General features: G+C 38.0%; 1 protein-coding gene across 1 annotated transcript; it reads left to right on the top strand.

Annotated features, from left to right (window-relative positions):
* The first annotated feature begins 257 nt into the window (after nucleotides 1–257).
* LOC120536363 (C-type lectin domain family 2 member B-like) lies at nucleotides 258–13,550 on the top strand. The gene is made up of 5 exons (XM_039764688.1): nucleotides 258–327; nucleotides 6,205–6,300; nucleotides 8,584–8,729; nucleotides 11,498–11,610; nucleotides 13,324–13,550. Exons 1-5 carry the CDS (start codon nucleotides 258–260, stop codon nucleotides 13,439–13,441), a joined length of 543 nt encoding a protein of 180 aa, XP_039620622.1. The 3' UTR covers nucleotides 13,442–13,550.
* The last annotated feature ends 441 nt before the right edge of the window (nucleotides 13,551–13,991 follow it).

Raw genomic sequence — 13,991 nt, 5'->3', positions numbered from 1 at the left:
CACTAGCAGACAAGACCATTCAGTCCATCAGGCTCTGTTTAGCTAACTGCAATATGGTTAGACATTTTTATTTTAACAATAGCCAATTTTTCACTGATGATTAACAAAATAAATTGACTTCACATAAATATTTTTCTGTTACTTGCTATATATTCTGCAAATGGTGCCTCATTTTGTGGCTATGGAAGTAAATACACTTCTATAGCTCTGAGCACATTTCCTGATTTGTATATTTCACCCCTTCTCACTCTTCAGACATGGCTACAGAAATCACATACGCAGAAGTAAATTTCTCTGGAGGGAAAAGATCTTCTGATAAAACTTCAGGTATGGTTTTTTTTTTTTTTTTCTTTCCATAATCTCACCACTTTCTCCCTTATTCTCTGTCTTTTTATATTAATAGTTAAAAACAAATGGAATTTAAACTGTCTTTATTTCAGATTGGCATATGTTGTATTTGAGCCTTATGTATTATGTAACAGTTCAAGAATTCTGTTAAAATATTTGCCATATGTTGCACATTTAGCAAGTTCAATAAATGTATTAAGATACTGTGGCCTTGTTAAAAATGGTTTGGTGGAGATACTATAAAATTAATATAATAAATAATGACCAATTGCAATAAGCTATATAGATGAACATTTAACAGAGAATAATAAGAAAGGTTATACCAATCTCAAATGGTTTACATACAGGCAGACTTTAATAGAGAGATATTTGGCTGATGCTAATTATTTCTTTTTAATAATGTGCAGAATAACAAAAATATCTATCATTTTTTTCTGTAGATTCTAACAGAATGCGTTTCTCATTAAACTTGCTTACAGAATAAATAAATGGGCAAAACTTTACACACTGCAAAAATGAATCTTTTACTCAGTTGTGCAACAAGAGCTTATCAAAAGCTTCTTTTGGTTTTAGTGAGGTGGCCATTCGTCTCTGCAATGCGACCTGCTAAAATAATGTCACTTTGGAGGGGCCAGAGGTGGCTTCAGTGAGACATTTTTCTTTTTGTATTGCGGACTTTGGTATCAAATCTGTGAGGTTTTATATTCACAAGTCATTTTACTGACATGTCAAAGGCTCCTAAGATGGTCCACTGGCACAAGTAGCCACTTCACTGACATTTTGTAAATGTTATTAACACCAAAAGAAGCCATTGTCACAGTTTCTGCAGTCCCAAAACTAAAAAATATTACCAATAAGTAAGTCAATATATTTGGAAAAATAACTGAATATGTTCACAGCACAGAGAGAATACATTATGTTTCTATTTGGGAATGCTTGTTAAGAAAGAAACTATCAGCCGATGTGCATTCATGTTTTATAATTAAAATGTGCCATCGCTTAACTTTATAGCATTTTCTTTGTGTAAAGCTACCAGTCTGTGCGCAAATCTTAACATTTTAAAGCTGTGTTTATTATGTTATCACATCTTTCAATACTTGAAAATTTCAAAATAAGCAGAGAAAAATTTTATGGTTTATATACAGTTACCCAGAATAGCAGGTTAAACTCAGAAAAATATTTGTTTTGTAACTTAAATTTTGTTTAATGTAATAATAATTGATTCGACATATTACATATTTCAACAACAAATGTTCTGCCCTGCCTTTTGACAGCGTGCTTCTTTTCCTTCTGAATTTTTTAATCCCATTCTACTTGGACTGACTTCATTTTAATGAAAAAGAACATCAGATTGTCTTTTTCTAGCAGAAATATTAACATTTTGCCTGACACATTACATTTTTTTTTTCTAATAAGCTTTGAAACAATTGTGACTCAAAAACACTGTGGTAGTTTTCTGCAGTAAAGCCGAGCATATGAAATCAAAAATGATAAAGTCACGCAAACAATTGAAAAGATAATAGCATGGCTCTGTATCATGACCTTTATACCAGCAGAAGAAAATGTGACTGCTGAAATATTACAGGAAATAATGTGCATCCATTTTGAATGGCTATGAAAAAGACAAAGAAATACAGAATCCATTTTCATTTACCATTAATAACAATTTGAATAAATCATGAATAAATGGAAACTTAAATAACTCCTGTGGGAATATGGTAGTCACCCACACCAGCTGTTCTTAACAATATAAATCGAGTTCATTATCATGTAACATCCTATGTTTGTTATTTTTTTCTTCTTTTATGTATGTTAAAGTTAATGTTAACAATGTGGTTTGTATGAGTGTTAGGTAGATCTTCTTAGTAGTGTGTCCCATGTGTACTGGTTAACTGCACCTGGACAGATAATGTATTTTAAAAGACTGTTATCGAAACATACATAAGCAAAGATACATTTGATGGAAGATGAGTCTTTTCAAGCCTGGGAGCGTTTCATCTGCACCAGATTTCTGTTCAGTCCACAGAAGTCTAACCAATTTCTTCGAGAATTCAGATCTTCTCTCTCCTTGAGCATGCATCCCATTTAATAAGCCCTTTCCTCACATAAATTTAACAATGATAAGATGAACAATCAATAATCTCAGAACCACTGACATGTTTGAATTACAACAGCATTTCCCAGGTTGATGTCCCCTCTAATCCCAATTTCCCTGGGCCAATAAATTCTAAAAATATGTCTTGCACTTTTTTCGGCTTCTAAAATAAGGGTATGAGATGCAAATATTTCTACACAAGAGTTTGCTTAAGAGTCCAGAGTTCAATATGGTATGCTTAAAAGAACTATATATATATATATATATATATATATATATGCGTCAGCGGCGAAGCCTCTCACGTTGCGCCACGGCGTGTGGTTCCTTTATTTGACAGTATGTAGAACAGGGTAATTGCATTCTAGGCATTCGTAGTCTGAATCACAATCTGACTGTTTGGGTGGCTACCTACCAGGTAACGCTTGTGGTTGGTCAGCAAGTCGGCTAATGTCATATATACTCAGCAAAAAAAAGAAACGTCCCTTTTTCAGGACTGTGTATTTCAACAATAATGTTTTAAAAATCCAAATAACTTTCCAGATCTTCATTGTAAAGGGTTTAAACAATGTTTTCCATGCATGTTCAATTAACCATAATCAATTAATTAACATGCACCTGTGGAATGGTCGTTAAGACCTTAACAGCTTACAGAAAGTAGGCATTTAAGGTCACAGTTCTAAAAACGCAGGACACTAAAGAGACTTGCCTACCGACTGTGAAAGATGCCCAGGGTCCCTGCTCATCTGCGTGAACGTGCATTAGGCCTGCTGCAGGGAGGCATGAGGACTGCTGATGTGGCTAGGGCAATAAATTGCCATGTCCGCACTGTGAGACGCCTAAGACAGCGCTACAGGGAGACAGGAAGGACAGCTGATCATCCTCGCAGTGGAAGAGCCCGGATATCAATCCCATTGAGCACGTCTGGGACCTGTTGGATCGCAGGGTGAGGGCTAGGGCCATTCCCCCCAGAAATGTCCAGGAACTTGCAGGTGCCTTGGTGGAAGAGTGGGGTAACATCTCACAGCAAGAACTGACAAATCTGGTCCAGTCCATGAGGAGGAGATGCACTGCAGTACTTCAAGCCACTGGTGGCCACACCAGACACTGACTGGTACTTTTGATTTTGAGCCTCCCTTCATTCAGGGACACATTGTGAAACATTTTTAGTTTATGTCTTATGGTGTTGACTCTTTTAGTGTTCATACAAATATTTACACATTAAGTTTACTGAAAGTAAAAACAGTTGAAAGTCAGAGGACGTTTCTTTTTTTGCTGAGTATATATACTGTCGCAGTAGGGGGCACTAGTGCTCCCTTGAACCCTCAGGTACCACGCCAAACACCTCGTAAAAGTGCTACAATTATTCTTTTTATTATAACAATGTGCACTAAGCACCCTCCACTCCACACTATTCATAAACCACAATAATAAATCAACAATCCTCCACTCCCAGACACGTTGCGCTCCTACCACCCAGCTCAGCTTGCCGTCTGGGAGTTCCCTCAGTCCTTTTATATTCCCTGACCCGGAAGTGTCCCCAGTCCATGTGATCTTGTATCACTTCCGGGTCAGGTAAAAAGTACTTTTCTTCATCCCGGAAGTCCATCGCTCTTCCTATGACGAACTTCCGGGTCATAGTGTACAAATAAGTCTTTGGTCCTCCCTGCAGCTCCCTCTTGTGGCCCCTGTGGTATCCAGCAGGGCTGAGAATAAAAACTACATAGTCCATGACTCCCTGCTGGTCTTAGGGGCACCTCCATACTGCAGGGAGGGCTCCATCTGGCGGCTTGGGGGACTTGGCCGGGATAAACTGCCGGGCACAATCCACAATACACATACACATATACATATATACACACTTACATACACACACATATATATATATATACATACACTAGCTGTACCCACATAGTAATGAAATAAGACAAACTTTAAAAATCAATAGACGTTGGCACTGTATACGATCATGTTCAGCTCTGACGGGAAAGCGTTCCCCGCGTGGGGAGAAAAGCATAAGGCCGTGATATCTCTGGCAATCAGCATCTACCCTCTAAAACACATGGAGCTCTGATTTCTCTCTCTCAAAAACATCAAACGTTACTCCTTAACAATCTGTAGATGATAAAGTCTGCTGAACAAATGGGTATTGCTAGCTAAGCGGAGGCGAGGTGCACTCCAACACTTGGCGAGACGTAGACCAACTCAAACAGAGGCTGGCGAGTGAATGAGGAAGGCCCCGTCCCCCTGCTCTCGGCCCACAGCCAATCTGTTGTATTTGCTTAAATACATCGGTACCGCAAGCGAATTCTGACACTTAACGCAAAATCAACCGGAAAGTTCAGTGAAATTCTAGAAAACAACCCGATCTAAATCCATTAAGTAATTCTCTCGTGAAAAACGGACACACATACAGAAAGAACGCGCTTGGACCACAAAATTTTTAAAACCATTTCTTAGCGAGCACCTATGGGCCAAGAGTAACCTACATTCCAAATTTCAAGTCCCAAGTCCTCATGGCTCAGGAGATTTCGTGATGAGTGAGTCAGTGGTATTTATCTTCTATACAGCATATATAGACATACACATACACGCACATATACATACATATATACATACATACATATATGCTATACATGCATACATCGATACATACTGTATATATGTATGTGTGTGTGTGTGATAGTGACTGAAAGAGAGAATCTTGCTAAGAACGGCAACAGACTGCTCACCATTTCCTCAGAAAATGTGATTTTGCTAGCAACAAGAGGTCAGAGAAAGTGTGTTAAACCTCAAAAGAAACTGCATTACCACCCACAACCAGAAGGTGTAACCAAGGTAAAGAAGGAGACAAAATCCTAAACAAAAGAATTACATCTTTATATTATTAATAAGTTGTATTATTTTGTTTATTGCAACAAACACGTCTGGGCTATTTGACAAGGGAAGTCCATGGCTCTGTCCAAACTGCTACAAGGAGAGTGAGCGTGTCTAACATAACCTCTCGCTGATTTATGAACCTTGCTCAAATTGCACAAATTTGTTTATATTTCTGGTGCCCCAGGCGGAAAGTGAAACAGAGATCCCCCTCTCAACCTACATTTAACTTGTCATCCTTTGAAGGGGTGTCTTGTTCTTGTTGTGCCCCACACTAATCTACACTCCATGGGTGACAGCAGGGCCTTCAGCTGTATAGCGAGTGCCCAGACTCTGGAATGACCTACCGACATTAATCAGGTCAGCTGACTCCATGAATTCTTTTAAAAAACAACTCAAAACTCATCTGTTCAGGAAGGCTTTCAGCTCAACTTGACTTTATTACCCTTCTCTCAGTTGACCTCCATGTCAAGATGCTCACGTAACCTGTGTGTGTGTATGTGTGTGTGCGGGACCATCAATTATGTTGTCTGTTAGGCTTTTTCTCTGAATTTACTGTCTTAATCTTCTTTATTTATTTATCTGGTTTAGCACAATGCTATAAACTGTATACCCTGCCATTGTTTCTTAAACTCTGTGAAGTGCCTTGAGCATGATGAAAGGCGCTATATACATAAAATGTATAATTATTATTATTGTTTTAATTACCAGCATTGCCAAAGGTGATAACTACCTGAGTAAGTGATTATGCACTCCTTCCTACAGTAATTTTTTTAATAAATATATTCCATTTTACAAATGTAATATATTGCTGTAATTATATTTATATTATATAATTTGCACTTTTTTGTTTAATTCCGGATTACTGGTTTCATTTTATTGAGAAGGCAAGAAGAAACGAAAAATATGTTTTGGCACACTTGGACTTGTCGTGTTTTTCTTGGTGGCAGTGGGAACAATAGTAGCAATTCTCGAACTAAAGAGTAAGTTTAATGACCCTGTTGGGGTCATTTTTTTATTTCATATATACTGCTTTCTAGTCAATATAATTTTGTTTATATTGTATTATGGTTTATGTTGATTAGATTTTATTATGTTAACAATTCTAAATGGACATTCAGAGTTAATCTATAATCCTCCCCATTTATCCGTATTTACCCCCATCTAGCCCCACACGACCCTGGTCTGGATTAAACGAGCTGGAAAATGGAGAAATTTGTCATATAATAGCATCAGGTGATGGGTGCCATGGGGTGTAAACTAACAAAATAACTCCATTATCTGACAGACACGGGTTTACTGTTCTGCACAGAGGCCAAGTAAAAATGAAAATCCAAATTCAACACCACAATGCTGTTTCCAGCACTTCCTGACCTGGAAACCAGTGCAACGGTAGTGTCAGAAATATGCATATTTTTGAGAAAAGTTTGAAAAAGTGAGTTCAGGTCTTTATTTGTAATATACTTGGGACTAGTTCAAAAAATTAAATGTTTTTAAGTGACTAAAACAAGAAATTCTAGGTTTTTCAAGATATGTTTTATATTTTTTAATTATCTAAAATAATGACATTTTCAACAGATTAGTAAGAACACTGTTAACTTCATATGAAAAGTGAGCATCTTACTTGTAAGTCTATCAATGGACACAGACACACTGATGTGATGTGAGTAGATGGAGTAGAACGGACATTTCAGGTGGGCCCTATCACTATAGGTAGGTAGGTAGGTAGGTAGACTTTATTATCCCAGAGGGATATTTTCTTGCAGCAAGAAAGTACAAAACATAGCATGTTGTACCATAAATATAAGCTAAGTGACAACAACCATTGTTACAATTGATAAGTTCACCAAATAAAAATAAAGAATTGAATAATAATTTAGAATTCAGCAGGATCCTAACAACTACCAGAATTCAAAATGTTTATAGCTCGAGAAATAACAGAGTTATTAAATCTATTGTTTTTGACCCTTGGGACCTAAATCTGCAGTCTGATGAAACTTTAGAAAACAGGGGATGGCTGCTTTCTTACAAAATCGAGTCAGCTTTCCTTCTTTTTTGTCAAACATTTACTCTAAAATAATAGCTCCTTAGTGGCACTTTACTGGTTTTGGTGGTACGTCTTAGAATAATTTCATTTGGGAAGGTTTCTTCCATATAAAATTGGTTCTTTGAGCTTTGAAAAGGTTCCTAATATATGGACCAAACAGAAGATTTAATGTAGAGTGGGTTACAAGCAGGACATGACAGATGAAGAAAAACCAAACTCAGCCCTTTGATTGTATGCGGTAAGTGTCCTGTTAAAATCAGGAACCCGCTGGTATCTAACAAATCTTTTATCATCTATTCATGATTTATAGAACCCTTAGATCTGTTTTTTTTTTTCTTCTGGAACCTTAATGTGGATGGTTCTTTTGGATAACAGAAATTGTTCCCCGGGCCCTATGGCATCACTCTGAAGAACACCTTTGGCACCCTTAGAGTGTAGAGAGGCTGCTGCACACCAACCATTTTACTACTCATTTTAACAGTTAGACAGTTTAGAAGAGGAGTCAGACAGCGTCCTTGAAGTGAACCAATGGATGAAATGAAAGACAGCCATTAACATTCCCTATTTTTATTCTATTAATAAAAAAATAATGACTCCAGCAGACTAAGTTAAGGTCATATGTAGTACTGGTGCAATAGTACACAGTTAAGGCAGGTTTAAATGGGCATCTAATTAGATGTCTGCACACATTATTATTTGTGTTGACTTTTCAGAAAGCTTGTAATGCAATGTGGCATGACATTAAAATATTTCTATTCCTGGTGTAATTTGTCGGTCTGTTTAGGGTTTGTTCCTGCCATGAGCCCTATGCTAGCTGTGATGGGCACCATGGCCCCAGGCGACCCTGGTCTGGATTAAGTGAGCTGGAATATGGAGAAATTTGTCATATAATAGCGTCAGGTGATGGGTGCCATGGGATGTAAACTACCAAAATAACTCCATTATCTGACAGACACGGGTTTACTGTGCTGCGCAGAGGCCAAGTAAAAATGAAAATCTAAATTCAACACCACAATGCTACTGTTTCCAGCACTTCCTGACATGGAAACCAGTGCAACGGTAGTGTCAGAAATATGCATATCTTTGAGAAACGTTTGAAAAAGTGAGTTCAAGTCTCTTACAGCGGTTAATTATTTATAACCATCAACACCACAGAATGGAGACTGCACATCTATAATTCATTTTTAACTATTACATTTTATGCATACCTTACTTTTAGGTAAAGGATACTGTCCCGAAAAATGGACAAGATTGAAAAACAATTGTTACTTTTTATCAACCAGTAAAGCAAACTGGACTACGAGTAAAGTCAACTGTTTTTCTCAGAAGGCCCAACTCATTGTGATGGAGGAGTCAGAGGAGTTGGTGAGTATTGAAAAATACATATACAGTAACTAGGCTCTGATACAGTTGTGTTCAGTAATAATGTACATATTTATCCTTACATATTTTGCAAGCAATATGGAAGCAGTTCATACACAGCTGACTTAGGGACTGGTTAACGGATTGAACGAGTACAGCAAGCCCAAAGTATCGGTACCCTTTTGCTTTTTAAAATAGCATCACAATCTGGTCCATAACTATAAGCTTTAAATTTAAAACAAAGTGCCCGCTCTACGGAATACAGAATATAGAATGTGGGTACCGATTATTTTGGTCAGTTTCAGCTTATTTCCCAGAAAATTGTGATTCTTTATTAAATATTGGAAGTGTACCAATATATTAGGCCGCATCTGTAGGTGGTGCGAGAGCTTGTAAGACTCAGTTGTGGAAAATAAAATAGATTTTCTAATTCTTCATCATTTTTAATCAACCTTAACAAAAGCACAAGTGTCTGTCCGTGTATCTGTGTGTCCATCCGGTTGCAATGTCTCTGCTATATGCCATTTGGTATGGGATTTGTAAATGCAGTGCTAATGTTGCTGAAGCGCCATCTGTAGGAATGAAAAACATAATACAATTTATTACTGCACGCAGAACAAAATACATTCTAACAGACAGGGTACTGCAAACTTGGATTTCAACCCTTCTTAGATGGGTAGCACAGCTCGTTTGGTAATAAATTGTTAATTTTAAAGTTGTGTCTATTACAATAGTTTTCATAAACTAACCACACACCGTGGCACAGCATAAAGGGACTTTGTCTTTGACGCTGAGGTTCGATCCCCACGAAGGGTGCAGTGGTGTGTGTACGCCTGATGAGCCCAAATAAGGGTGAAACACGTGTCACGTACTCTTTACATTAATTCACAGTAAACTATGTAACATTCTATGACCTGCTTCTCGCAACTGAGAGGGCCCGTGGCGGATGTTTGCCGACTGGCAGACCAACCCACATGCGTTACCTGGTAGGTAACCACCCATACAATCAGATCGGGACTCAGACTATGAAGGCTATGAATATATATATATATATATATATATATATATATATATATATATATATATATATATATATGTATATATATAAAGCAGAGTCAATGTATGTATGTTTGTTTGTCTGCCATACAAATCTGCACGGGGTTCCGATCGCCACCAAACTGGGGATGGGGCTCCTTTGTGACCAGGAGGAGGTCATGGGGTATGTTTGGTTGGGAAAAATGATCGTAGTGAAGTGCAGGGCACCTTTTCACTGACACAACGTTCGGCACAGGTCCCTGTACTTATCACTGACAAGATGGCCACACGTTGCAACAGACGTTCACGGCGGCGCAATCAAGTGGCACGTTTGGTCCATGTGCGTCGCTCTTTACCCATGTTTCTTTAAATTGGCAAGAGATCGTGGAAGTGTCCAAGTATGAGAAGGCCGACTGCTTTGATCGGGTGAAGGGGAACTGCCATATGGATGTAAAACTTGAACGACACAATGCGCGTGACCGGCAGACACACTCGCGTTTCCGCGGGTCACTCTCCCACACGCACTGATAGTGCTGTATTTCATTCGCCAACATCCATTATATGGCAACACATTTGAACAGAGACTCGCCTTAAAAAGACAGCATCCTTCACCCGCCATTTTCCCCACACACAGCACCGGTTGCATGTCACTTCTCTCTGTAGTTACCATCGCCAATGTCTGTTAGATAGCAGCACGGTTCAACATAGACGCTCCTTACAAATAGGGCACCCCTCCCCGCCATTTTTTCCGGTACAGTTTCAGTGTTACTCTTTCTCACTGGCTTTCCGTATTTGTGGTGCTATTTGCTCGCTTTCTGACTCACAGTATAATGTCAGTGTTGCTCTTTCTGACTGACTGGTGCTATTTGTTCGCTTTCCGACGTATTGTAAATAACGTAAATTCATCTCATTGTTGTGCTTATTTCGTACGTAATACCATGTAACACATTATAATTGTCCTACTTTTCGCTAATATACTCATGCCCCCGAAAAAAAGATGTAGAATTGGAAGGTCCACTTCAGATGCCACAAGAAAGTCTATTTCAAGAGCGTCTGAAACGCCACAGCAGACACAATCCAGAGTGGAGGAACCTACAATAAAAGGTGAATCAGAAAACTGTTTGTTCTGTTTCTATGTTCTGTTTCTTTCATTTGGGAAATTCATCGGTTATAGATTCCCAAGCAACTTCTGCTAATATATATATATATATATATATATATATATATATATATATATATATATATATATATATATATATATATTTTACCAAACTTAGTTTTCTAATTTCTACATTTTTCCCAAAACACAGAATATGGCAAATAACAGTTCACTTAATTAGCCCAGAAGTCCAATTAAGAATTGAAGCTGATTGGAACAAAAACCTGCAGCCACAGTGGCCCCTCTGAACACAATCTTTGCTGACCCATCGTAATACGGTCCCTCAGAATTTCTTCCACTATACTGGGGTCTGTGGTTTCCTCCCACAACCAAACAGAGATGCATCTTAGGTAGACTGAAAACTTTCCATTAGCCTGGTGTGTTACATAATGATTTAGCACACTGATCACTGTTGGTCTTTACGTTTTTTAGTCCTGTTCAAAAAACATTACTGCGATTAGCAGTTTCAAAAGAAATTTCAGAGTAAATGAAATAAATGAATAATTCAAATACATAATTAATACATTATGACCCGTGTCTGACCTCTGTTTCTGTCATCTTATATGTGATTTTTCAGGAATTTCTGATTCTTCAGAGTAGACGCTTTCTAAGTTTCTGGATTGGACTGATGAGGAGAACACGTAAGGATGAGTGGAGATGGGTGAATGAAGAGCCCTTTAATAAAACCTGGTAAGCAACTTTGCCATGCAGGGCTTGTCATTCCATAATTTCTCCATTCACATTTTCTCTTGGGAAACATTTTCAAAAATTCACATTTATGGCTCTTTGATGCTTACACTCCATTTTATGGAACATCTGTCAAGAAGCAAAAATAAATAAATAATCAGTCAGTCAGTCATTCATTCTCTAACCTGCTCTATCCTGATACAGGGTCACGGGGGTCTACTAGAGCCAGTCCCAGCCAGCAAGGCAGGAACAGATCCCGGGCAGGGTGCCAGCCCACCGCAAGGCACACACACCCACCCACCCAGGACAATTTAGGATCGCCAATGTACCTAACCTGCATGTCTTTGGACTGTGGGAGGAAACCCACGTAGACACGGGGAGAACATGCAAACTCCACACAGGGAGGACCTGGGAAGCGAACCCGGGTCTCCTTACTGTGAGGCAGCAGTGCTACCATTATGTTACCGTGCTTCCCTAAATAAATAATAATTGTGTTAATATATTTGCTATCTATTGATATATTATGAACTATTTTCTACAGTTGTATCAACTAAGAATACATATTTATGTATTACCAATAGTATTTCTGTCTATCAAAGGCAATAGTGTGTGCCAACACCAACAGACATAAAAATGAAGACAGCCATTCATTTTAACTGCATTCTGAAGTTGCCCGTTTAATGCTACAGGTAGTACAGGAGAAGGCTGAAATTTAGTGTATGGCAAAATAACAAAGTTTATTCTGACCCCAATGAGGTTTATTTTCTCTAAGAATATGGTTAGATGTTTACTCATACAAGGTTCTAATAGCATATGAACTATTTACATGAGAACAGGTACTGTAATTCATCCCAAATACATCTCTCATCACGCAATGCCATCATCTCCAATTTCTAGAATGTTTCCAAATTTTGTTCTATCAAGAACAGAAGACTTCCGTGATGCTACATTCAACTACACTACTTAGTAATTAGCTCCCTACATCTAAAGTACTTAGGTCAGCTCTGCAACACATTTAATGTCTGAACCCATATCTGTTTGACAATTGGCCTCTCATGGGGCATCGCGTCCACAGCTTTTTGTTTTTATTTCATCCGTGAAAATCTGTGTAAGTGCTATGATCCTATGTCAGTGAATAAAGCTCTTCAAGCAAAAAGAAAAAAAAAAAAACTCAATTGCAATGAAAGTTAAGCCGACTGCTCTTCACACAGCATATGGTTGGAGGGAAGGTAAAATTTAATGATGGCAACTACTGGATTTCATCACCCTGATGGTTTCTGATTACATGACAAGGACAAGGCATGGGAGGATGAATTGTACGACTCTGACAATTTGTCACGCTTACTTCGTATCACAAGCTTGCTGTCTGCAGAACGGCAATAACGGGCAGCTTGACTGTGCCTATGTGCAGACTTTCCAGATATGGAGTCTCAACCCTTTTAATTTTCCTGTTTATTTCAGGCATGATATGACAAAGACACCAGACAGAAGTTTTTCTATTCTGTTTGCACGTTTCAAATGTGCCTGATATTCCATTTTCTTAATGATAATTACCAGTGCCTACTCTATTCATGAGCACAAAGGGATTAAATGAAGTTGTATCCTTGTTTATTTCAGCTCTGTGAATTTTAAGCATGAATACAAACCTAAACTTGACAGTGTTTTAAGTTTGGCTTTAAAGATCTCTCTAATGGTTTCTTTTTTGTAATTTTACAGGTTGGCTTTGGGCAGCAGCACAGAGGGTGACTGTGCCTGCATTGCTCAGGAGTCGCTAAAAACGCAGACCTGCACAACTGAACAATATTGGATCTGTAAGATGAGAGCGGGATACTAGAGAGCACATGCTGTACAAATGAGCTTTCCTGATAGTTCTGTCATTTCTTACTTTTTAGAATAGATCTCCAATCAATCAATCAATCAATCAATCAACATTTATTTATATAGCACATTTTCATACAAAAAAAATGTAGCTCAAAGTGCTTTACAAAATGAATAGAAAAATAGAAGACACAATAAAAAATAAACATAAGTCAACATTAATTAACATAGAATAAGTATGACCTACTGCCTAAAGAAGACACACAAAGTCAAGCAAACTGCACCGGCGTGGATCATCTTCACTTTAACATGTGTCTGTCTGCATGGAGATACTTGAGAGATCATGAAAGGTGTAGGAGTCCACACACAAACACAAACTACAACTTCGATTATTCTGATTGCATACCATTAAAATATTTAACTCTTCAGCACTCATGGCAATGCAGTAATCTTGTTTCAAAATTATATGACACACGGAGAATATTTAAAGTTTAAACATTTAAATTGGAGCAGCAATGTTAATATTTCACATTATTGACACAACTATTCTAGTTTATTATATACTT

This window comes from Polypterus senegalus, chromosome 10, assembly GCF_016835505.1.
Source record: "Polypterus senegalus isolate Bchr_013 chromosome 10, ASM1683550v1, whole genome shotgun sequence".
Lineage (NCBI taxonomy): Eukaryota > Metazoa > Chordata > Cladistia > Polypteriformes > Polypteridae > Polypterus > Polypterus senegalus.
Note: the sequence above shows the minus strand (reverse complement) of the source record. Positions and strands in the feature narration are given on the sequence as shown.